Source organism: Motacilla alba, chromosome 1 (genome assembly GCF_015832195.1).
Source record: "Motacilla alba alba isolate MOTALB_02 chromosome 1, Motacilla_alba_V1.0_pri, whole genome shotgun sequence".
Lineage (NCBI taxonomy): Eukaryota > Metazoa > Chordata > Aves > Passeriformes > Motacillidae > Motacilla > Motacilla alba.
In genome coordinates, this window is record NC_052016.1 from 31,050,524 (window position 1) to 31,076,182 (window position 25,659).

Sequence of the window (25,659 nt, forward strand, 5' to 3'; positions counted from 1 at the left end):
GACATGGCGGTGTTCGGTCACTGGCTGGACGGGATGATCTCGGACGTCTTTTCCAACCGAACCGATCCTGTGACTCCGTGAATTCCCCACGCGTTCTTCCCGCCCGCAGTCTTTAGCATGCGCTCCCGTGCGCCCCTCGCTTGGGGCGCGCTGTCCCGGGCGGCGCAGCTCGGCTAACTTCCCATACACCTGTGTGTTGAGGATATATAGATATATTAAAAACTTTAAATTTGATACAATAAATGCATGTTTTGGAATTTTTTTTTTAATTTTATATATAGCAGTTCTTGAAACTGCCGGCTGGTATTTTGTCTGGCGATCCGGCGGAGGGTACAGGTACAGAGGGAGGGGACTACAACCGGCGGCAGCGCCCGACCCAGGCACAGGTGCCACGGAAGGGGAGGGACAGTGGGTGCGACGTCCCCGGGCGGAGGAGGAGGAGGAGGAGGAGGAGGAGGAGGAGAGCGCGCCATGGCCCCGCGCGGGCGCTGCTGGTGGGCGCTGCTGCTGGCCTGGCTGCCGGCCGGTGAGTGCGGCCCGAGGCTTACGGCCCCCTCCGGACCTGCGGCCCGCCCTGCCGCGGGACACCCCCGCAACGCAGGGGCCGGGACTCGGGAGGCGCCCTCGGGTTTCGCCCGGGGTTAAGGTGGCGCGGGGTCGGGGGAGCGGCGGCGGCCCCGTGGTGAGGGTCAAGAGCGGCCCTGTCCGGCCGGACCCTCTTCTCCCCCGATGCCCTTTCCCGCCCGCGGGGCTCTGCCGAGCTCGGCGCGAAGCCGTGCGGAGACAAGTTTCGCTCCCCAAAGGTGCGGCTGACCTCTCTCCTAGGAGGAAGTGGCCTCCTGCTTCCTGGCAGCCTCCAGTATCGGTCGCATGCGGCCAGCTCGGCTGGGACCTGGGCGCTGGGATCGTGGACATGGTGGGGGGGGGGGGGGGATCCCCTTTGGCCACTCGCAAACGCCCAGCCGAGCTTTTGCTGCTGGCTCGGAAGCCTCAACCTCTTGGGGATTTCTGGGGTAGCTGCAGTGCTGCTGCATCTGCTGGGCACCTGCTCTTGTGGGGAGCAGGAGCTCACCTCCCTGCCCACGGGCAGCCTTCAGCCAGCAGTGCTCACTCTGCCAAGCTTTGCGGGTTGCCTGACACCTTCTAACCTCCCCTTGGAAATAAAGCAGTCATTTTGCTTCTTGGATGCCTGGATCTTAGCTGATGGTATGGCTTTTAAGTTCGGTTTTTATGGAGAACCACTGAAGGAAGCAAAAAGTATGGAGGGTATGCTTGTTTATTGTCTTGCTTGACAGCTGTGTTCCTGGGAGATGCTCTAGCCAAAACTTGGCTACACTGGCTCCTGAGCTTCGTGTCTTCACTGCAAAGCCATAGATGTAGCCAAAACATACTAGATTGGTGGTGTCCATATTTGTTCTTTCCAGCCAGGGTAAGAAAGATGTGTCCTGCAGTAAAGTAATGCAGTCCACATTTTGGACCCAGCCTTAATTTCACAACTTTTTAGTTTTCTAAAAACTAAAAGGTAGTTTTAAAGGAGGAGGTAAATGAGAAACATTGAACATGCAGCAACATCTGACTGTTCGCTGGGGAGGAACAGTAGGTTTTCAACCTCTTTAGGAAATAAGGAACTTAACCGTCAACTCTGGCTGTTTTGCAGAACAGAGGTAATGAGAAAGCATCCTTTCCATAAAGAGATGTGGGTTTTGTTAGTAAAAAGCACACAGTGGTTTTGAATGTTTTATTCTTACTAGAGATGCTGTTGTAGGAAATCCATGGAAAGCGTTCTGTTCCCATGAGCCTTGACAAGTCAGAATTCATATGAGTTTCATCTAATTGACACTGGGATCATGGTTTTGCCAATCTTGAGAGTTTGAATTGCTTTCTTGTGATCTTCCTCATTAAGACCCCAGAGTCAAGAGCAACTGTAACTACCTGTCAGCAGTCTGGACCTTGCAGCACTACAGCATTGTAAAAACTTATTTTATCTAGAGGTTTTGTACACCTGCTGGTCTTTCTGTATTTAAGTGCATGTGTGTATATCTTATTTTTCAGAAAAGCCTTGGATTCCAGGGTTTCCCTGACTTTGCCTGCATTTCTGTGGTATTCTTAAGGCAAATGAGTTTTCTCTGCTTGTGCTTTCAGTTGACCGATAAGGAGTCCCATTTCAAACCAGAAACTGAGCAAGTGCTGCATTGACACTACCCTACTGCAGAATGACTTGTTGAGGCAGCATGCACCTCTGCAGCATCTTTTCCATAGTGTGGAAACTATGTGAGCTCATATTTGCCTGTAACGTAGTGTGGAGGTGGCAGCCTAAAAGGACACTGAAAGATGCTTGACAAAGAATGATGTTTGCAGTTGTGGTCCAGATGTTACTACATAGCAGTAGCAACTTGTTCTCTTGCTCTCATCCTGAAAACATGGACTAGAGGGAAAATCCTTGAATATATGATAAAAATCGAGTGTTGGTTCATGGAGACCTGTACAGTTGGTACCTTCAAGCATCCCACTTTTCTTCCTGCCTTTCCTGCTGTCGTGCTCTGCAATTAAGAAGCAACTAGTACAGCACTGCAATCCCTGCCTGGTTCTCTGGCATGCATTCCAAACAGGGCATCCCACACTTGCTCTGCACTGTTTGTATTCCCTTATCAAAGGCAACTGGCGATAACTTTACCATTGTTAATGACAAGCACAACTTACTGTACTATCAAAGTTTAAATAAGATAGAGACGTTTCTGGAGTATAGCTGAACTACAGCATATTATGAGAAACTTTGTAAATCCTCCTTGAGTATGTTCAGCTGCTTGGATGGAAAGTGCTGTGGAGGTTGTTAGAATGAATACATAACAAATACATAATGATAGCTTAATTTAAAAGGAAAAAAGGGGATAATTGATGTGTGCTGTTCTGAAGTGGTGATAAACAATTAACTGCAGTGCTACAGCCTGAAAGTTGTATTGTCTTAATCCTGATCACCACTTGATAACATTTGTGAGTGTCTGAGCAAGACCTTGATAAAATTCATTTGGTGTTTATACAAACATAAGGCATTGCAGAACTTTTCTGATTAGGATTAAAAGCCAAGGAAATCCCATCCCATGTGCTTCTGAGACAGTTTTCCCTATGTAGAAGGAGAACACAGAGTGATGTGCTGCACAATGGCTACTCATGCTTTGGAGAAAATAAGTCAGTCCGTAAAGAGGGCCAATGAAGCTTTCTTCTGTCAGGGAAAGATGGGGCTCCTGTTCTAACCAGGGGGTTTGTAACCCTGTATGACTTCACCAGAAGCACTGGGAGGTCTGTAGGTGCAGGTCCTGGATGGGGCCAGAGGAGATATACTTGGGTCGTTGCTCTGGTGCAGATGGTGTGATGGGAGGCCTGAGGAGTCTGTGGGCTGATGGCCTCCTGTGCTCTTGTTTGCAGGTTGCCTCTCGCTCCTGGTGACAGTGCAGGATGTCGAGCGTTACACCACCTTATTTGCCACTGTCATCCTCAAGTGTGACTACAGCACCTCGGCACAACTGCAAGACGTGGTGGTGACCTGGCGCTTCAAATCCTTCTGCAAGGACCCCATCTTTGACTACTACTCAGCCTGTAAGTGTCAGGCTCATCTTCCAAGGAATCCTCCTTCAAGTGGGAAGAAAGGGGAAGGTAGACTCACTGGGGTAGTACAGCCTTTTGACCCCTTCCTATGCAAAAACCAGGTTGTGATATTTCCCTGCACTCCAAGGAAATGCAGGTCATGTCTGTGATTTCCTTTGAAATATCAAGGCCTTATGATATCATAGAAATCCCAACCAAAGTAGCTCTTTTGTCCTCCTTGTCATCAACTCAGAATACAGCACAGTTCAGCTGTGGTTGACACAAGTCAGTCTTGGAAGTCCTGTCTTATGCTTCAGCATGTTTGAATGCAAGGGTCTGCAACAAGTGGGCTTTAGAATTTCATGGGGGTCCTGTGGTTGGAGCTGGATACCTGTGACCAGATGTTACTGATTTTAGGAAGTAGAAGAAACACATGCATTTTGAAGGGCATGAAGACTTCTTAGTAATAGCATTTAGTAGTGGTGGGAGCACTTCATGTGCAGACATTCTGGTGCAGGCAGCCTTAATTCAGGGGGGTTTAATATGGTACACAAACTGTGTCCCAGGATAACGACTTGGTCCAAAAAGGTGATGATCCTTCTATGTTTAGTGGTAGTGTGGCCTCAGCTGGAGTTTGTATGCGATTCTGGGTCCCAGGATTTGAGGATATTAAGGTACTTGAATGCATCCAGAGGAGGGCAACAAAGCTGATAAAAGGCCTAGAAGACACATCCTGTGAGGAGCAGCTAAGAACTTGGGGCTTGTCTAGTTCAGGAAAAAGGAGAACGAGGGGTGACCTCATTGCTCTCTGCAGCTCCTTGAGAAGGGGAAGTGAACAGGGAGGTGCTGCTCTCCTCTCCCTAGTATCCAGGGACAGGATGTGTGGGAATGGCTCAATACTACATCAGTAGCATACTACTTTACATTTTAGTCAATCCTAAAGTGATCAAACAGTTGGACTAGATAACCTTTGTACGTCCCTGCCTGTTGAGGACGGTGGGAGAAAAGCGGCACTTAAGTGATCAGCAAATCCCAAACTTTATTGATAGCCACACATATTTATATTGGTGTTAATGAGACTAATGCATATTGCAAAAAGCAAGCTCATTATTGGTTAGTTGCTTATCAGCCAGCTGCACCTAGTTTTACATTCTTGTGGGTATACTGTTACAGCTTTTCTGTGTTTCTTCATATTTCTAACCTAAGATCATCCTCTTTATCCTGCTGTTGTATCAAGGGCACAGCATCCCTGTCTCACACTAATTGCTAGTTCCCATGCTTATCTCCTTCTTGTTTAACCAATGGTATTATGCCGCCGTGACCTTTCTCAGCTAGCCAGCTGTTCACAAAATCCTCCACACCTGCCAACTGAACTCTTCTGCTCTGTTCTATTGTTTGTAAACCCTGCAGAATGTTTAGGTAGCCAGTCATAGCATAACCATACACTTAGAACCGAGCTCACAGTGGGTGTTGGGTGCCCAAATTCTCCTTTGTGTAGTCTGAATGGGTTGGGTAGGCATGTTACCAAGTGCTCTACCACCCACCCAAGCAGGTGGGTCCCTGGCTCTGCTGATCCCAGAAGAATGTGAGGGCTTTAGGCCCAGGCTCAAGCTAATAGTCCCCAAAAGGGACTTCATACTCCATTTTAGGTATATCAGTGAAAGAGCCTTGGACAAGCTTTACCCTCATCTCTCTTCACTGTGAGCTCTTTACAGAAAATGTTGACTGAATCAGCCGTTTCCCCAAACCTCAGCTCCTAAATACTTGGAAATTCAATATTGGTTTATGATGTGAGTCTGTCAGAAGGGTATTGTACAGAAATTGCCTCTAGTCCTCCATTAATTCTCTTGTGTATCTTTACATTTAAACCTTGGCTGGAATCAGGTGATGGATTGTTTTCTGTCTTTATGAGCTCCACAACATGTAATGGGATACAGGAGGGAAAGGGAGACAATTCATAGAGCAGTTCATGTATGTCTGGAGATTTTGGTTGGTAGATAAAAACCCTTTTGTTTTAGTTCTAGTACTCCTGGGTGTTTTATGACTTTTTCTTTTCAGCTTCATACTGGGAGCTGCCTTCCAGCCTACTGCCATTAGCTTCTTTCTACTGTTCTTTCAGTTGTGAGTACAGGAGGCATCTCCTCTGCAGCTCCTGCATTCTCAAAATCTCTGCCATTCCTGTGGCTCTATCTCTGTTTGTTTTTGAGTGCTCCAAAGCAACTTACTGGTTTGAAGCCATGGTTTGTATTGCTAAACCAAAGCAATTATACACAATGTACTCAAGAATTTCTCTACTGCTCACAAGAGGATATAAATTGGTCTTTTGAAATAACTTTTGCCATCTCTGATGATGTGTGTTTGTAGCATACCAGGCTGGTTTAGCCCTTGGCCAGGACCCCTCAGATGACTGCAATGACAGCCAGCGGAAGGTGCGCATTGTTATCCAGAAATATGGGCAGAAGGACCCTGTGCTGGGCATTGACTACCAGCAGCGAAAGATCACCATTCAGAACCGTGAGTGACCTCCCAGGCAGGCAGTGAACTCAGGAATTATCCAATATCTGGGTCTGCTTAGTGAAGAGAAGCATAAACATGGCTAATGTCATCTGTAGCTTATATACTGCACATGGTAATGGAGTAAGAGCAGTGAAGGGCCCTGTCCCCAGCTGGCCTGAAGGTGTTTGGAGGCACTACAACCTAAGGCTGAGCTGAAGATGCTAGAGCATTTTGCTGAAGAGTACAACAGCTGAGGAGCTCAGAGGCTAGAAAACAGTTAATTCTTTCAAGTTCTTCATAATTGTCCAGGAGTGTTATATGCTCCCTGCTGTCCATGGAGCAATAGATACTGCTCCTGCCAGAAGAGCCATTGAGATTGCTGACCTAAGAGAGACAGTGATCTGTGTTCCAAGATCAGTAGGGTTGGCTTCCAGCAACACAGAAAACATGGACTGGCAGTGAATGCTGTTTGTAGGAGTTCTCAGTGGACTCAAATGAGATAGTTTGAAGGTGATGGCTATGCTTGGGAAGAGGGGAGATGCAGTATTCTCTATCTCCTGCAGGCAGAGGGCTGGTCTAGTTGGAGCCTGAAAGCAATGTCTGTCAGTTGCAAAGAGCCCATTGACCTCTCGGTCCCTCTCCCACAGGAGCAGACCTTGTCATCAGTGAGGTCATGTGGTGGGACCATGGCATGTACTACTGCACTGTGGAAGCACCAGGAGACACCTCAGGTGATGCGGACAAAGAAGTTAAGCTGATTGTTCTCCGTAAGTGCCTGTGCTTTGTTGCCAAGATATCTCCTCCTGTTCTCCTCCACCCCAAGACATCTCCAGTAGTGGAGAGGTGCTCAGTAAGCTACCATGGCCAGATGCATCAGGATCAATCCTTTTTCTCTCTCCTTTTTTCCCACAGATTGGCTCACAGTACTCCTCATCATTCTCGGTGGCCTCCTCCTCCTTCTCCTGATTGGTATATGCTGGTGCCAGTGTTGCCCCCAGTATTGCTGCTGCCACATCCAGTGTGGCTGCTGTCCAACACGGTGCTGCTGTAATCAGAAAGGTGAGGTTCAAGCAAAGGCGCATCCATTTATGGCTTCTGTCAAGACAAAAGTTTGGCTGGGAGCTTGCTGAGCTCCGCTTTCTTCCTTTTGCTTAGCATCTATATAAACTGAGATATTTCTTTGGCCAATGTGACCTCCAAGACCAGCTAATCTAAAATTTGAGGAGGGGATCTCAGATGCGTGGAATCTATCTTGCTCCTCTGTGCCAACTATCAGAAGTTTCTCCCCACTCACACCTTGTTACCAGCTTCTCTCACACCATCCAGAGCACAATCAGTTCCCTTACCTGAGTAGCTCAGGACTTTCTTTCCAGTATTGTGGTTCATATGCCTGTGCATGTGAGAAAGGCAAGAAAATACCTTGGTACTAGGCTCCAAACTACTCTTTCTTTCAAGTATGTTGCTCTGAGAAGAATTACATAAAATTTGGAAATTTTTTATCGGCGTGTTTTCTTCAGAGCTGTTCCTTCTACTAGAAAAAGGTTTTGTTTGGTTTTCTTTGGGGAAGGAAGTGAGAAGAAAGTGGAGAAAGATGGTTTCTCTTGCTGGTCAGCCTTGAGAGTGCATTCTGAAGTTTTGAAGGTCAAAATAAATTTTGTTGTCTTTGTTTTAATCAATAATAAAATTTCTGCAGCCAGACCTTGTTCTTTTAGTAAGGCTACTGCTTGAATTTTGGCTGTTAATTTCATATAATCTCTGCATTCCTACAACTGAAACTTGGTTAGCAACAAGTAGACTAGTCCCTCTGAAGCTTATACAGTCTGACAGTAACAAAATACAACAAATAAGTTTATTTATCATTGAAATCCCCAGGTTCTTCCCCAGATGCTACAAGGAGAGGATTTATGAACAAGAATCTCTGTTTCAGGTTTACCTTTACCCTCAAAACAGCTATTTATTATAGCTAGGGTGTTAAGAAAAAAAACTTAAACTGTGAGAGTTTTAGATTTAAGCTTAATTTGCTTAGCCCTTGCATAGAGTGAGCAGAACATCCCTTCTATTGCTAAAACCAAAACTAAACACTGGAAGCCTTACAGGTTGTCATGTAAAATGTGTAGTGTTTAGAAGGCTATGGAAATCTGACAGAAAAATCAATTTCTGTGGAGGGGGAGAGAGGTGATGGAGATGAGAGACTCACACCTCCAGAATTCCTATTTCTCAGCAAAAAAGAGATTCAGAGTTTGTGTGAGCTCTTTTCTGTTTTTCTGTGCTGCGGATTATAGCTCAGTCCAGACTGCTGCTGTTATTTCCTCCAGTTAAAGAGGAGGAATTCTTACAGGGTTTTCTAAACCTCTCCGTGTTCATGAGAGAAGGTATAGACAGGTCCAGCCTCCTTGACTGGATGCTGGATTCTGTGTCTGTAATTTCCATCCAAGCTGCCTGCCCTCTGAATCTACTTGGCAGAGGATTCATGTGCCTGCTCCTCTCCGCTAATACTGCTAAACTGCTTCTCTTTACTTCTTCCTGCCTCTGACTTACTATTTTTGCACTCCAAGAAATGAACTGGAGGCCTTAAAAAAACACATGAAGATAGATTCAGGGGACATCTTAAAAACAGTGCTCAGGAATAACATTCCACACAGCTGAAGAGAAAGGCAGAAATCCTCACCTGTGTAGGATCACAGGGTGAGTATGGGCACTTCCTTGCCCATCGTTGCCCACTAGAGGACAGCGTGGATCTGCTGAACAGTCACAGGTGCCTGTAAGACAGGCACAGGATAATCCTGGGTGCTGTGAATCATGCCATTAACGAGCATGGGTTTGAAGTGAGCAATAAAAGGAATGCATTGTTTAAGTAATTCAGGATTGATGTACAGAAGTATTAGAAATGCCCCAGGAGCAAGCCAATTACATTCCCTGTGGAAAGCTCTGAGAAAAGCCCCTCAGAGTAAATGTACGTATGACCTCCTTCTGTTCCTGTTTGTTCCTGTGGACTTCTTCCAGTAATGAATCAGGAAAAAATAGGATATACTTGCACCTGGGTATCACTAAGTTGCAAAATATTTTATTTTTATAATTGGCCTAGCAGCTGGTAAAGTCGGTCAAAGGTGGAGAACAGATTTTTCCAAGAGAGTAAGTGGAGGGAGCAACACAACTTTCTAGCAAAGCAGGGTAGGAGTTTTGGAATTAGGGTGAATCTGACCTACCTCAGATAAATATGTTTACTTCAAAAAGATCTGTAACTTCTGTTTTGCAGATGGGAAATCAGAGTATGTATTGGATTCCAATTAGAAGCTAGAGTATCTGGGGAAGGAAGAAGGGCTGATGGTAATGAAGGAAGACCAGGGCCAATTCTGGATTTGTTCAGCTGTAGGGAGAAATCAGGAAATAACAGGGCGAGGATGACTGGTCCTAGTGACAGCCTTCCTACCTTAAGAGGGAGAATGCTAAACAGGTGTACCCACAGGTGCTGGGTCTCTTACTCCTCAGGCAAAGACCAAGGTCAAAACCCCAGGACACACACTCAGCAGGCTCTAGGACATCCTCAAGATAATAACTGGGGGAATAGGAGAGGGAGAGATAAGGCCTTCCCCTTCTATTTATCCTTCTGTTTATCCCATTTCTTGGTATTCTTTCTCTCATCCTCTAAATTTGAAATGTAAACTGGAAGGATATCCCTTGGGACAAAAAACAAAAAAATAATCAAGTTTGACAAGTTCTTGGAAGCTGCTACCTCAGACCACACAGCTTTGAGGATACCAAATTATTAGGATTAAAATTCCTGAAGTTTCCAGCTTTGTAGTTCCCTCTGGCTGAAGTCAGACTGGGGAGAGTGAGGGAGTTTGCAGTGGAGAATTAAGTGGAGCTGGAAAAACTGTGGAGAAAAGGAAGGATGTGTTGAGGGGCATGGTCAGTCCTTTTACTGCAAGTGGTGCTCTGGATAAATCCAGTGAAACAGTTGAAGGAGGACATGTTTAATAATTGGAGTGCTACCTAAAGTGGAGAGTTCAGTCTCAAAGAGTGTGCAGTCTAAATGCTGCCTACTGCAGTGAACCCAGGGGACAGAATTAATTGGAGCTTAGCTGTAGCCTGGTTTCTTAAAGAAGTAAATCTTACACAGTCAACTTGTCTGTCTATCCCTAGTCTCTTTCCCTCCAATAGCTTTTAATTTCATCAGCCAGCTTCAGCCAGATTGATCAGAGGGGTAAAAGTCTCAAAGGCAATTATGTTCCTATCTGTTTCTTGAACTGTACTGTTTTGTTCATGCCTGACCAGACAAGAGGCTGCAGTAAAAGTTTGTCACTTCTGAAACTCCAAGAAAACCATAAAAGAGAAATTTTTAAAGGCAGTGTTGCTGAAAAGCTTCAGCCAGTAATAGACAAACCAGGCTTTGTAAGGTCAGGGACTTGCAGAATTTACTTGCTTGTAGACTTAAGTTTTGATTGTTTGTGGTAGAAGAAATAAGTTTTTGTAAGATGATTTTAGGTATTCCCCCAAGAGAAGCAGCAATGAGCTATGCTCTGAAGGCAAGTGAGCTTGTCTGTGTTGAGGAGATGAGATAGAAATGCTGAAAAAAGGGAAGTGAAATTTGGGTCTGGAGTTAGCAGCGGTGGAAACCCTGTGAAAGAGAGAAATTTCCACTGTTTGCTCTTTTGGCACCCTGGACATTGCTGTTGAGAGCAGGAAATTTAGTTTGTTCACCACTTTGACCATACTGTCTTAGAGGATATAATTTTAGCAGTCATTCTGAGGTAAATTATGGAGTGACAAGAAGAGTGGTCAAAAGACGAGAAAGGGAAAAGCTGGACAGCGCACCTCTGAGTGCCGTCTTTGTGAAACAGAGAGAAAATGATGACCTGTAAAGTGGAAAATATGATCAGGACAGAACCCACATAATGGTGGCAAGGAAAGGTCTTGTTTAGTGGGAAATCAAAGCCAAAAGGGGAAAGGACCAGTGATGAGCTGAAAGAATTTTGAGAGAAAGAAAACTGATGCATGTCTTGATGTATGAAACATTATTTCCCACCTTTCTGCAGCTCCAGTCTGTAATGACAAGGCAAGTAGAAGTTTTAACTTAGTTATGTACTGCATACTTAATCATAGTGCTATTTGTTTCCCAGTTGCTGGGACTGGAATCAGAATGTTGGGCAGTAAAGCTTTTCTTCTGTTTTAGGTACTTTTTTGAAAATGTACAACTTTGCATTGGAATTCCCTGTGCTCTGTTTTACCTTTGTCATGGGGTGGAGAGGGATTTTAATTTTGTGAACTTTCTGTATCCAAAGGCTACAGCCTGTAAAGCAAAATGGTGTGTGATCTGCAAGCCGTGCCCTGTGGAGAGGTGCTGTAAGCTTTCTTTTTCTTTTACAGTGCTGGAACGGCAGAGGTTCATGAAGCGGGCTCAGGCACTTGCACCTTGGTTATCACCCAACATGATCTATGGAGCTGGTGACAGGAACTCAAAACTTTCCTCTTACCAGCTGAACCCCCTGCTGCAACAAGGTGAGACCATGGGCATCATTTCAGAGGGAAATCAGGGTGAGAAATGGGTAACTTCTTCGGGAAATTCAGCATTGAGGCTTTAGCCTCTCTACGAGAAAAGAGAGAAAGATGTTCCTAGCCTGACTGCATGTCCTAGAATGACAGCTCTGCCACATCTGCAGCGCACCATAAACTTGACTGGGTACATAAAACCAGCCTGTTATCTTAAGTGTCTTGCTGGGCTCAGTGCTGGGTGAAGCAGTTTAACACTAACTAAGGTGTATCTGTGCTACATCCCAGTGACTGCAGGGTAAATATACCCAGCTTATCTTGCTTTGTGTGGCAGAGGAGGGTACTGTCTCTTTGTTCTGCTGTGCTGGTCACGGTCAACTCCTTATACCAAAACTGACATGACAAGTGGGGTGCAGTTTGTTTGAGTTCTTATCAAATGTCTAGTCTTCAAATGATTAAGGGCAAGCTGCCTTCTGTGCAACAGATCTAGCCTGCATGCAGCAAAAAATGAAGGACTCTTTATTGAACCAGGAAGAATTTTCTTCTCCATTTGTTGCTTATATCTGTACATATGTATGTGTATGCGTGCATACATATAAAAATTTTCTTATTTTCTTTTTTTTTTTTTTGCAGTATTTCTTCCAGTTCAGTGAAATGCAAAAGCAAAAAGAAATACTATGGTCTTTCTCTGATTATTTGTAAATAAAATATGGTATCAGTTCTGTAGGAAAAAAATGTTCTTCTAAATACACAGACTGTATTTCCAGGTATGCTGGACTTTTTACCTCTGTACTGCCTAAAACATGTTAGGTCATGCTGCAGTTTATTAGTTACTACTCTTTGCACCATACCTCATGTGGTCTGGATGTGCTGGTTGTGGTGCCTGAGACTTGTGCAGCTCTTGCAGTGAGGTGGAGCAGGAGAAGAGAAGCAACTCAGCCAGGATCATGAGTGCAGAAAGGCCTTCTCTTCAGTGTTTCCTGTTGACTTGCTGTGTTCTTCTGTCTTTTTATCCTTAGATGTGTCTCTGCAGAACAGTCTTCCACTGGTGCAGCCACAAGCCCAGCTTTCCCATAACAACGGTGTTTTGGACTATCTGGAGTCTGAAATCCAAAACCTGAACATGTCCCAGCTGCGGCCACCCTCCCACCAGCGGCAGGCTGTGCATCCCAGCTTGCTGTCCTCACTGGGCTCCGACATCATGCCACCTCCTCTTGCTGACCACATCTCCTCCATCCATAGAAGCAGCAACTCCTCACAGCCACAAAGAGCTGCCCGTGCCCCCAGGCCCTGGGACTCTGCAGCAGAGGACAGAAGGGAAAACCGGAGGTGGCCCTTGCCTCGCAGTGGGGATTCTCATTCTAGCTACAGTCAGGAGCCCTGGGACAGGCAGCGAGAGGATCATCCTCAGAGGCAGAGGACAGGTGGCTACAATGACAGGCCCCAGCACTCCAGACGGGATGTGTCACCCCCACGCCAAGCTGAGAGGGGCAAGGGCAGCAGCAGTTTCTATCCAGAGGAGACCAAGGAGCGCTCCAACCACTATCGTGGTGGGAGGCAGGAGTTCGGGGGAAGGCGAGAATATGAGCACCATGCTGGGAGGAGCAATTACTCTGGCCAGAGGCGCCACAGCTACTCCCCGCCCTCTTCTCGCAGGGGCTCGTGGAGCTCCTCAGAAGAGCAAGTCCGTCTGCCAGTGTCAAACCGCAGGCGGAGGAACCACAGGTCCCGGGAATGGCCAGAAGAGAAACCCCCCAGTTACCGCTCCTTAGAAATTATCCCAGCTCAGGACAAGAAACACAAAGGCAGCGCAGGGACCCGCTCGGTGAGTCAGCTGCCTTTGTGCTTTCCCATCTAAGGGAAAAGGTGGGGTTTAGGGAGTGAGAGGGAATATTTTCTACTTTCTGTAGCCTTTTGTCTTTTAAACAGAGGCCAAGGAGCAAGGAATGCTCTGCACAGCATGGTTATGAAGAGACTTCTGAGTACCCAGGCTGCTGAGGCTGCCTTTTGGCAGGCACTGCCTGCATGTAGTGTGTTCAGTGGCAAAGTAAAAAGTCAAATCCCTGGAAGTGTTCCGTGCCAAGCTGGATAGGGCCCTGAGCAACCTGGTCTAGTGGAAGGAGTCTCTGCCCAGGGCAGGGGAATTGGAACCAGGTGATCGTTAAGGTCCCTTCCAACCCAAACCATGCTATATATTGGTGTTAAAATAGCTGTTCTCATACTGACAGAGGAGAAAGCACTTCCAGACTAGGCAGCAGCATCCATCCCTCTGTAACCATCTCTGGTGCTGGTTTACTTCTGATTTCTTTTAAAATGTGCATGATATTTTTAAGATGGCACATATGGGAAAACATCCATAAAGCTACATGAATGTGGCTTTAAGGTCATGGGTGGCATGGATGAAAAATGTGTCATTCTCCAGGCCAGGTGGAAGAGGATGACTCCTTTGTTGGGACTCCTGAGAACTGAACATACGTTATGTGGACAGTCAACAGCTACTGTTCATAGCTCTTCTTGTCAGTTTGCACTGGGATTATACTTTAGGTAGCAATATAAGTGTGAAAAGCTTCATATCCAATTGCTAATCTCCAAATTAGACAGTGTATTCCTCCTGAAAAAATGACGATTCTTTTAAATCAAACAATGTTAAGTGTCTCTTATCATACATATGCAGAATTTTACCAGGTGGGAGTATTTTGAAGGGCTGTATGTTGCATATTACCATTTTCCCTTCTGTGTTGTGGAAGGAAGTGCAATTCTAGTTCCAGCTGGAATGTGTATATGTATAAATGGTTTTTGTTATGGTGCTCAGAGCAGGTAGGAAGACATAGGATTTTCTTTCATCATTCCTTGTTCCTGAATCTTTAATTTTCTCTTGCAGGACAGAGGAAGTTCCCACAGTGGAAGAAGCATAGTCATTTAATGTCAATACTGGAAGAACTAAGATTCCCACAGGACTCCTCCTAGTTTTTCTACTATGTAGGTTGGCATAGCTGCTTTTGATTGAGCAGATGAACAGCAATAAAAGGTTGGGCTAAGTTCTAATGGGCTGAGGTTTGTTGAAAACATTCTAGTAGAAACAACAGATTTTTCAAAGTAAACAGTGTATTCCAGTCTTTAAAGAGAGATACCAGTTCTCCTGATTAAATGCAGTGGCACTGCTGCACTGCTATGAGCCCAATCTGTAGAATGCTGGTCCAGGTTCCAATGTTCATGGAGTTGTAAAGTCACAAGACAGTAAAATAATACAGATTCGAAGAGGCCTTTGGAGGTCATCTGATCCAGTCCCCTGGGAGCTTTGTGGCAGGAGGCACAACATCTTTCTAAGGCCCTCTGTTGTGTTTCAGAACATGTAATGTTTGTTGCTTCTGCGTGGCTGCTCAGCATAGCTGGGACAGTGGCTTCCTTTTGTCTCCACTAAGCCTCTCTCCCAAGCAGGAGGATCATGGTGTAATAAGGTCTCACTGCCATGTCTGCAAATTGTCAGCTTATCTGCTCTTTACTGACTGAAAGAAACTGTTCTGCTTTGGGCCTAGACCTTAGTGCCTTAAAAGATACTTCTTCTAGCCTTTCATGCAGACTTGAATTTATTTGTAAACTTAAAGGACTAACTTTGCCAAGATTTGTTCTTCCCTACAGGGACTGAGCAAAGTATGACTACTCTCCTTTACACCATGGACCTGATTTTCCTTCACCTCAAGGAAACATGGTTTTGGTGCATATATATCTTGCCTAAGCCATGTACTCTTTTCCATACATTTTATATTCTCCCTTTCCTCTCCATGCCATGTATCATATACATGGGGTGGGATAAAGGACTCTGAAGAAGTCTTATAGTCACCATTTTTACTGCTGTCCTTGATCTTTAGCCTGACACACCAACCCTGCATGTGTGGTGCATCTGATCTGGAGCTGGATTGTAGGGTTTCCTCAGTTCTTGCCCTGACACTAGAATACAGAATTTCTCTGTGCTTTGAGACCAGTTGTGAAGGAGAACTTGTCATTCTCCTTGATGAGATTAATCCACTGTTTTAATTTAAAATGTGCTAGAGAAAGAGAAGCTCTGTGGATGCTGGCTGCTTCCAGGAGAAACTGTCTTGCCAGAGGCACTTCTTGGATTTGAGACTCCAGTTTGGCAAGGAGCTTTTGGAGAATCTTGTGAATTATTTTGTAACCCAGAGACTCTGGAGAGTGGCCAGTACCAATGACTGTCTTGCCTAGCTTATTTCCCAGCCGGTGCCACATGGGGCCCCTGCTACTGTTTGTTCTTTAATGTCCTAATTACTGATGTGCTTATGCTTTTCCCTGGAAAACTTGGAAAGATGTTCACTTTGTCCACCTCCTTTTTTTTCTTTTCTTTGGACAATGATGGGAAACATCACACTTTGAACAAATGGTCCTAGTTGGATATCCAGTACAGTTGCTGGTCAACCCAGGGCTACTCCAGGGTGCTCATCTTCCTACAGTTTCTTGGCTGAACATGCTTATTTGTAATTCCTGCCTATAGAGATAAAGCAGAAGGGCCAAGGAGCTTCTCTGGTTGACTTTGTTTCAGCATTGGAAGACAGAGGGTTTTTTTGCCCACAGCTGATGGCTACCACAATTTTTTTTTAATAAAGAGCTAAAAGAGTAACTCCAGTGTTTGAATTCAAGAAAGGAGGGCTGTAATTAGCATAGTACTTGTCTGCATTAGGTCCAGACTGAACAATGTGAATTGACCCATGAGTCACATTTGAAATATAGGGAATAGTATTTGCAGAACTTGGAAAGCTGTCTGTGGATAGCTTTTTTCTAATTTTATGACGTGCTTAGGATTTTATGAACTACCTTTTTGTATGATGGTCTGGTATTTTTATTAGTTAAGAGGCATTTATGATGACTGCAATGACAGAAAATTATATGGGGCTGCTTCTTCCAAAACTAGCAACCAGTTTTGACATTAGCTTTACCCTCTGCTGACTTTTAGCAGATAGCAAGGGCCCTGCAGATTCTACCCTTGGAAGCTGAATTGGTTACTCGGAATTTGACTCTCTCCTTGTGCCTCTAATAGGTTCATACATCGTGCAAGAGAATTTGTTCCTGTCCTAGGCCAAATGTCCAGGTTTCAGGATAGGGCTGCCCCTTTCTCCATCAAAGAGTAGAGGCTATTTGAGACCGTGGTAAAATCCCAAGATAGTTGCATGAAAGGAGTTCACTCTCCTTCACATTCAAATGTGTACAAGCCAATACATATCCAGCAAGTTTTCCCAAGAGCGAGAAGCTGCTCGCACTGCAAGAAAACCAAGATGACTCTTTCTGTAACAGGAGCAGCTGCTGCAGCTGCTGGAGTATGAGCACACTAACAGCAGAGGTGGTGCTTTCTAATCCACAATTATGAAGGAGCCCTCCATCTTTATTTGTTCCTCTAGTCCCTATAATTGAGCTAGGGTGACTAATTGTAGATTGTGAACACAATTCACAAATTGTGAAATATGAGAGGTTTTATCTATGTCATACTTGATTTCCTCTTCAGTCACTTTGTTCATGTTTATAGAAACATTGAACAAAACACCTCAGGGAAAATTGATTGTTTCTCTGTGTTAATTCTGTAATTTCTTAAATTGTGACAGAAGTAGATTGGGTGATCCAGCAGGGAAGCAGAAATGATACCAGGCTTACTGGTCTGCAGACCATTGTGGTTCATAAAGCACCAGCTGGTGGGCTGAGAAATAACGACAAAGGAAATCTGTCTTTGCGTGCTTTACAGCTACAAGCGGATAGAAAAGTGGGAAGGAAATAGGCTCAGCTTTAGATGCTTATTTCTGATTTTAATTGGCTATAAATGAAACCCATTGGTGGCATTGCACAATACAACATGGACCCTTTTCCAGTAAGATCACAGGGTCTTTGACTTTTTAAGAGAGAGAGAGAGAACTGAGCAGCTCCAATACAGCACACTGAAAGAAATAACAGTAGGAAATACCCTAGCCTCATTCTTTCTACATTGCAATTTATTCATAATTCAATTTTTAGCCATTCTAGAGAGCTGATGTTCATATGTCACCTCATTCATGATGGAAAAAGTTGAATATTTCACATATGGGAATTATTGCTATTCTAAACTTCTGTTCTTCCATTCTTGTTGAAAGAACAAGGAATATACCTTACCCCCACAGAATTAATCTTCTGTCTTAGATAAAGTGCCTTCATAGCCACCGGTGTTTCCCTAATTTAAAATAATGTAATGAGTAAGTGACCATGCCACACAGGGCCAGATAAGGTCATCCATGCTACAGTCAGCTGCTTTCTACCTCAGACAAGAGATGTATAAGAGAGATAAAGAATCATGTAATTTTTCTTTAAGAAAATATTTTCTTTCAATTAAGAAAATACTTAGAATATCTGGCTTTCTGGCTTATTTGCAGAGCACCCTGCCATTCTGGAATGCCATTCCAGGAATGGGGGGCAAGGGCTGCTTCTGTGCAATCATTGATCTGGTCTTGGCAGCTGCCCATTTGGCACTAGAAAATGCTGAAACACCCAGTTGCTATCTCTGGGATTGTATTCATGATAGCACTGCCTACAGTTAGGCTGACTTCAGGGCCGGGGAACTTGCCTTGTGTGATAACAGCCTCAATGCAAAGCTCTGCAGCAGCATGAATCACCACACAGGGCAGGCTAAGTCCCTTCTGTTACTACCTCCTGCAGCACATCAGTTTAAAACATCCACTCAGAGCCTCCCATTTGTTGACCTGACATAAGAAATAAATGACACTTGAGGTTATCTTAAATTAACCCCTCCAAGTAATGACTGCTCATTTCTGTTTCTGCTAAGTGCAGTGCCTATGATGTGCCTTGTGCTGGTCTTCTGAATGTTATTCCAGCTGTAAAAGAAGATTATAAATGTGTAGATTCTCTTCAATGACTGTAAAATGTATAATTGAAATATAAGAGAACTTTCAACCAGTTGCTCTAGTGTATTCTTCCTAGGCCATAAATTCCTTCTCAGTGTTTGGACCAGAGGTGGAACTGAAAAGCATCTGTTCTTACTTCTTGAGTTAACCTCTTTATACATCGGTAAGAATCTTCTGTTGTTATTTTTTTTTGGACAAAAATGCAAAATGGTTTGCTTGTAAGTGGGATTTTTTTCCCTTATTTTGGGAGACTTTTTTTCTTTTTTTTTCTAAGAAAAAAGATCATTTGGATAAATACCTAGAGAGTCAAAAAACGTCTGGAAACCACTAGCAACCCTCTTCAATGATGTGACTCAATGTAGCTTGGCTGCCATATCTGTAAAATGACAACACTTAACTGTTTGGTTCTAAAGCATTTGGAGCACCATGAGAGGAAAAGTCTTCTAGAAATCTTGTTTGGTTGATAAATGAAGGCACTGGTTGAGCTTTTCACACTTCCCACATGTGAGAGTCACCTAATAAATAAGTAGTCAATATAAGAATGGAAATCTGTTTGGTCTCACACAGTAGGCTTAATTTCTGTCCTCCCATTCCACCAGCTGATGCCCTTTGCAGTTCAGAGTTGCAGCCTTTCTGTCTCTTGCCCCTGTCTACATGTGCCAAACACAGGTGACAGGACCTACTGGAGACCCAAGGGCACTTGGGACATGGGCTATGGTAAAACATTCCCTACAGCAGCAATGCAGCCACTTTCTGACTGGGACTGGGGAGATGTTACCATAGAATCTTAAGAATGATTTGCATTGGAAGGGACCTTACAAGATCATCTCTTCCACCCTGCCCCTGCCTTAGGCAGGCATACCTTTCACTAGACCAGGTTGCTCAAAGCCCCATCCAACCTGGCCTTGAGTAGTTCCAGTGTCCACAACTTCTCTGAACAACCTGTTCCAGTGTCTCACTACCCTCACAGTAAAAAATTCTTCCTTGCATCCAATCTAAATCTATCCTCTTTCAATTTTAACCTGTTTCCCTTTCTCCTGTCAGTACAAGCCTTGGTCAAGTCTTCGTGTTTCTAATATGAACCCTTTAAGTATTGAAAAGCTGCAATAAGATCTCCTTGGAGCCTTCCCTCCAGGCTGTACAGCCCCAGTTCCTTCAGCCTTTCCCCAAGGGAGAGGTGTTCCAACCCCATGATCATTTTTTGTGCCACTCTGGATCTACTCTAATGGCTCTGTGTTTCTTGGGCTGGGGATCCTGTAGCTGGATGTTCCTCCTGGTAAGTTCACAAAATTCACATAATGACTAGGTTGGAAGAGACCTTAAAGATCACGGAGTCCAACGCATAGTTTTGACAGCTGTCTCAGGTGTATTCTCATCTAGTCAGCCTGTGCAAAAAGAGTCGGTCACAGGGAAAGAAACGTGAGAGGGGTACACACCTTTGTGCACCATTTGGTTAATGCATTTGCTGTAAATGGAGAGGAAACTGGTGTAACAGCTGCAGGTAAGTGCCAACAGTCAGAGCAGTGGGGTAAGAGCACAGGAAGAATGGGAGCAAAATTTAGCCCAGCTCTAGCTGCTATTAATGTAGAGTTTGGTCAGTTTATGAAAGGGGCCTCTATGACATGGTTGCCTGCAAAAGTAGGGGACTCAGTGACCCAGAAGCTGCCTTCCACATCTCTTGGGCTCAGGTCAGACTGACCCTCCATTACCAAATCTCAATAACAGGTCCAGAGTCCTCCACAGCTTCTTGCCTGTCCCACTATGCTGGATGTGCTTGCAAAACAGCAAATGGGGAAACAAAGCAGGACCTTTGACCCCTTGCTACCACTATATTAGTTCTGCATAAATGCTGGGGTCTCAGATGAGCACCTACCTCAGCCTGAGAAAGAAAGAAAGCAGGACAGGTAAGAGCTGAACTCTGTTCTGGGTGGCTTGGACTTTGTGACTGGTGTATCTAGCTCATAGACAAGCAAGTGGAGGTAGTCTTCTATTTTGCCCCATCTCCTACTATGAACCAAAGTATGAGCCCTTCTCACACTCCGTAGCCAGGAATGGTGCTGAAATAGAGGAGGGTGGGAGTATCTGGGGTCACCTGCTCTGAAGCTGAGTGATGGATGCTCCCTAAGACACAGGAGGGTCAAGCCCATGGTGGGAGTTGCAGAATTTCAGTGTTGGGAGATACGTTACCTTTTCCCAGGTGCCTTTACCCCAGGGACTGCAGGTTCCAAAGTGGGTAAGAGCACCTCTTCATGCTCCTGGGAAGCAAATTTCTGCCTTTTGTGTACATGGAGAAAAACTGGCTCTGAGATTAAAATTCAAGGAAGGGTAATAAAGGAGCAACTGTGCAAACATCTAGTGAACTGGGTGGTAGCTTTTGGAGGTAATCTGCACAGAAGGAAATAAAAATGGATGGAAATCTCCTTACTGGGGGATAAGATGGAATACCTGACTTGATTTATAACCTCCTGGTACAGGATTTAGCAAAACATTCACATATAATAGACTTTCAGTCTATTTTGCCTTGCAATTCCTATGTTCAACGTTTTGTTCATGTTCCTCTGAGTGATGCAGCCCCTAACTGGGGCATAAATAAATTTTAATTTCTAAACACCTTTTTAAGTGCAGCATGTTTGGAAGCTTGTTTAGATATAATGTCGTATTTTCAGTGTGCCAAGTAGCAAATTTTCAATTCTCCAATTCTGACTTTTTTAAAAGACAAAAGTAAAGGAAGTTGGATGAAGCTAAATTTTGCATTCACTCACTTTTGGGAGCTTGTTCTGCTTAGGCTACTGTCTACTGCATTAATCCCAGAGTGAAAAAGACAAGGGAACCTAGTTAGCTACTTGGAACTTTCCTCAACTAAAGCAAGAGAAAGTACTCAGATCACTGGATCACTAAGATGATCATTGTATGTGACGTACTAACTAGCAAAATGTTCTTTAGAGCAATTTACCAAAACAAATCAAATTAAGAAATCCCACAATATGAATTTTTCAGTTGTACTTAAGCATTTTGGAAACCTATTCTGACTTCTGGCACTTTTACTGGTTTGCTTAGTGCAAAAACGGGATTTTAGCTCTCATATAAAATAACTAGCTTTAACTGCCCATATTTCTTTGATCTCTGAAAGTTATTATTGTGGATGTTTGTGAATATACAAAGAAAAGGACAACATTTTTATACTGCCTTTTCCTCACTTCTTCAGAGGAAATGCACATGATCTTTCTGTTCTTGTCTTCGTTTATTGGTTAGGTTTTTTGCAAAAATCTGGTGTTTAACCAACATGTTTTATTTCTCTGAAAACAACCCAAACAGTGTATGCTGATTCCTGCAGGTCTCTGTGTAGAGAGCAGAACTGGTACTCAAACCATGCTGCAATCCAGGGCATTGGTGATAGCTCTGATTCTGCTCCTTAGCACCACTCTCTCCGGTAAGTCTGAAAAGCTTTGCTGTTTACCTGAGACAAAGCTCATCTCTACAGGTTCTCATGCATCACGAAGTAGGAATGAAGTGAAGTAATTCAGTTGAAGACCATGAATACACAGTGCTTTGCAGTGTGGAACAAGTGAATAGACACTTGGCATGAAAACTGCCCATACTTGGTACAAATACTCTGCCATGGAAGGTCTATGACTTAGATACCCATGACTGGGTGAAGAGAGGGTGCTGAATGCTGTAGAGCAAATTCTGGGAGAGGCTCTGAATCTCAGAATTTCAAATCTCTTCCCCTGCAGCTGGGGGAAGATACCAGAGACACAAGAGACATGAGAAACCTCATGGGGTTTTGCCTTTTTTCTCAGAAGTGCAGTCAAAGTCCATCTTTGAGAAAGACCGTCGTGAGTTGCTGGCTATCCCTGAGACTATTGCATCTTACTTCTATGAAGCTGTCAACAAGGTGTCCCCGAAAGTCAGTCAGTTCTTGTTGGATACTGTCCAGAGTCCAACAGTTATTGCGGCCAGGTATGGAAAGCTCTGTACTAGCACTCCAATAGCCATGTGTGAAAAGGGAGAGGGAGGTGTGGGAGAAAGAACAAACTCATCAGCTGTCTCTGTGGGGAGATCTGAGGGGAAATTAATCAGCAACCAAAGCCTGATGTACCAAGGGAGGGAGGTGCTGGAAGGAGGGGGTGAGGTGATATGATCTACTGGTGAAAGCTCTTCCCAGGGAGGCACATTGTACACAGTGTTCACAGGGATGGTAGGTACTGCTCTTTATCCATGGGTAGTGAGGGAGGAGGCTGCTGGCTGGTGGGGAATAGCTCCTCTGGAGTACTGCAGTGCTGTGAGCGGCTGAGTACTCAGTGAGCCAGGATCACTTGATGCAAATCACAGATCTGGCTCTAGCTGTACATATGTCTTGTTCAAGGTAGGGGAATGAGTTTCCTCACAAAAAGAAAAGCATGATCACCCTAGAGACAGTTTCATGTAACTCATGGCACACATGTACTGCCTATTCCTGTCTTCTGAGGAAAGCCTCTCTAGGACAGCCGAGGAGCTTTGCACTCCTGGTGACAGGCAGAGTGGTAACTACAGCAGATGGGGATTACCTTCACATACTTGTGTGTCTTACCACGTACTCTGTTGTCTCCTGCAGACAGAGAATCGCCAAAGAAGCAACTAAAGTCAGTATAATGTTTGAACAGCTGATTGAAAAAATAAAGAACCTGTGGTACACAAGAGTCCTAGGCTATTAGCCAAATGAAGACAAGTCAGCATTTCCTGATGTGAGTGTGTAACACCCTGCAGTGTCCTTTCCCCCTGCCCCTCCTACGGACCAAGATCAGTCAATAAGACAGAATCGATGCTCCTCTTAATGCCACTAGAGCGAACCCACCTTCAAAGACCAAAAGATGGAAGGCATTTGCTGAAGTCTCCCCGGAAAAAAATCACGCGGCTGGGCATGGGGAAGGCAATATAGAGATTGTAGAGTATTTCTGTAGCCAAATCTCGAAAATTAATTCCTCCTGAATTGCTTGGTCATTGCCCCTCTAATAAAAAAACAAACAAACAAAAAACCAAACCATTGGTTGTTACACTTCCTTAAGTTGTTGTTTGTATTGACCATTATGGAATCTGACTCACCTTGGCATCCCATCCTGCTGAGAATGCAGCTGTGATTCACAAGAAGTTTTTGTGGGCAATGCTAACAAACCCTGAGTGTTCAGGCACTTTTAACTAAGCTTATATTCTTCTTGGGTGGAGGAGGCACTATCTGAGCATCTTTCAGATTAGCCACAATTGATTGTGCAAGGAGCACACTCCTTGGTTAGGTAGGAAGCAAATACGTGTACTTGTATCACGTCTGAAGATTTCAGATAATTTGGGGAAACAAGTGCCAGTAAATTGAACTGTCCATCAACCTAAACAGGTCTTTGGAAGTGTGTTTCATTGGCCAGCCAGAGAGGCTACTGAATGAGCTTTTCCAAAGGAGAAATGAGTGGAAAATTTCTCACTATCTTGACCAGTTTATGAGAGGGACACCTATGCCCAGCACTGTGTATGAAGACCTGGCAGGTCCTCATCAGTCCTGTGTAACTGCATCAGCCCAGATGCCCACACTGGACAAAGAAATCCATCTTCTTTCTCATTAAGCAAGCAGAAGCAAGTGGGCAATTTTTCTGAAATCACAGTGGGAAACAAGCCCATTATTTTGTTGTTTTGTTGTTTCTTTAATTATCAGTCAGATCAGCTATAAGCTTGCACTTAACCACTTGCCTGGAATAAAATCCCCTCATTTTCCATTTTCTTTGTCCCAGCAGCTACTTTTTACAGTGTCCCCATGCAGAGCAGCAAGTTCTTCCTTCTCCCATGGCTTCACCAGTTCTGCAGAAAAGTTTTGCAGGTTTATTCATTGCTGCTCGTATTCCTTAGACAGTCTGCGCTTCTCTGGCCACAGTGAACAAACATGCATATGTATTATGTAAATGGACCTGTATTTAGGAGGAGATTCAGAAAAGGAGACGTTTTTGCTGATAAGAATATTTACCACATGAAAAAGCCAGGTCCTTTAGCTCTTTTGCTACAGAGATGACTTTCTTCCTGCTTGTTTCCCATGTGTCTGTTCAATCTTTTCTTTTTTTTTTCCCCTAAATATGACACTTAAAGGGAGAAGCCCTGCAACTTAAATCCTCTCTTGTCCCAAGGAATAATTCACCATTCTGAATTTTCTCAGAATAGAGCTTGTTCTTTTGGCATTTCAAAAGTACTTCTTTCTGAAAGAGTAAAAGTCATGAGTATATGAAAGAGCCTGAATATTCTTTTAAGAATTTGATGTCCTGGAAATTGGCATTTCAGCCTTTTCAATCTACTTGTATGCACTACCAAAAAGAGTAGGAAAAAGTTTGGAAAGTATAGGGGTCCTCATGTAGCATTTTGAGCCTGTTGTGTAACTTCACCAATGTAACCCAGTGGTATTTCTATATTGCATCACTGCACAGCTGGAGCAGCACAGTAGCTGGTATGAATTCTGTGCTAAAACATTAAAATGTTGACATTTTGTTAAGTGCACTTAATTTTATCCTTTTGCTTCTTTGCAATGTGACCTCCAGAAAATCTAAACCAGACGAATCCTGAACAGCAGTTTGATGTCTGATTTTAGCAGATGGGCAAAACAGAATCAGACTGTAGATCTCTGTGTTTGTTTGTACTCAATCTCCTGACCATGTAGTTAGTTATCTATGCATTTTTATGCTTGAAAAAAACAAGTAGAAAACTTTCCAGGTAGTGAATCTCTTGTACAATCTACAACGCAGGGCAGCCTATGAAGAGCAAAGTAGACAACCTTCCACTGCCACTTCTACCCCTGATGTTACCAGCATCCTTTAAGATAGGAACTAGCAGCTGAGACAGCATTCAGGCTGGGATTGAGTAGAGGAAAAAAAGATTTTTATCCCAAAAAGGACCCTGGGGCAAATTCATGGGACATGTAATGAGTGGGCCATTTTATATCTCAATGTTAAAATATTTCATATCTACTCTCAATTCTCAATTGGAATAAACAAGTTAATCTGTAATTTCTTTCTAAAATATGTACAAAAATCACTTCCCATGTGATGTCTGTTCCAGAGTTCACTGAGTGCTTCAAGATTCTTGGAGAGGCTTTGTAAGTGAAGCATTCATTTCAGTGAGATTCATGTCATAGAAATTTTCTTGTTGAGTAATTATCATTCACTTTGCAGATTTGGAAAAGCTTGTGGTG

The 25,659-nt window shown here is 44.1% G+C and overlaps 2 protein-coding genes across 2 annotated transcripts; both read left to right on the forward strand.

The window, feature by feature from the left end:
• The first annotated feature begins 403 nt into the window (after positions 1-403).
• ILDR1 (immunoglobulin like domain containing receptor 1) lies at positions 404-18,510 on the forward strand. Its single transcript, XM_038136986.1, has 8 exons — positions 404-526; positions 3,424-3,594; positions 5,947-6,096; positions 6,726-6,845; positions 6,991-7,137; positions 11,446-11,577; positions 12,588-13,393; positions 14,450-18,510. Exons 1-8 carry the CDS (start codon positions 472-474, stop codon positions 14,489-14,491), a joined length of 1,623 nt encoding a protein of 540 aa, XP_037992914.1. The 5' UTR covers positions 404-471; the 3' UTR covers positions 14,492-18,510.
• A 3,287-nt stretch (positions 18,511-21,797) lies between these two features.
• Positions 21,798-23,343, forward strand: LOC119706202 (apovitellenin-1-like). Its single transcript, XM_038149482.1, has 3 exons — positions 21,798-21,891; positions 22,262-22,421; positions 23,056-23,343. The coding sequence occupies exons 1-3, from the start codon at positions 21,831-21,833 to the stop codon at positions 23,153-23,155; spliced, it is 321 nt and encodes a 106-aa protein (XP_038005410.1). The 5' UTR covers positions 21,798-21,830; the 3' UTR covers positions 23,156-23,343.
• Positions 23,344-25,659: the final 2,316 nt, after the last annotated feature.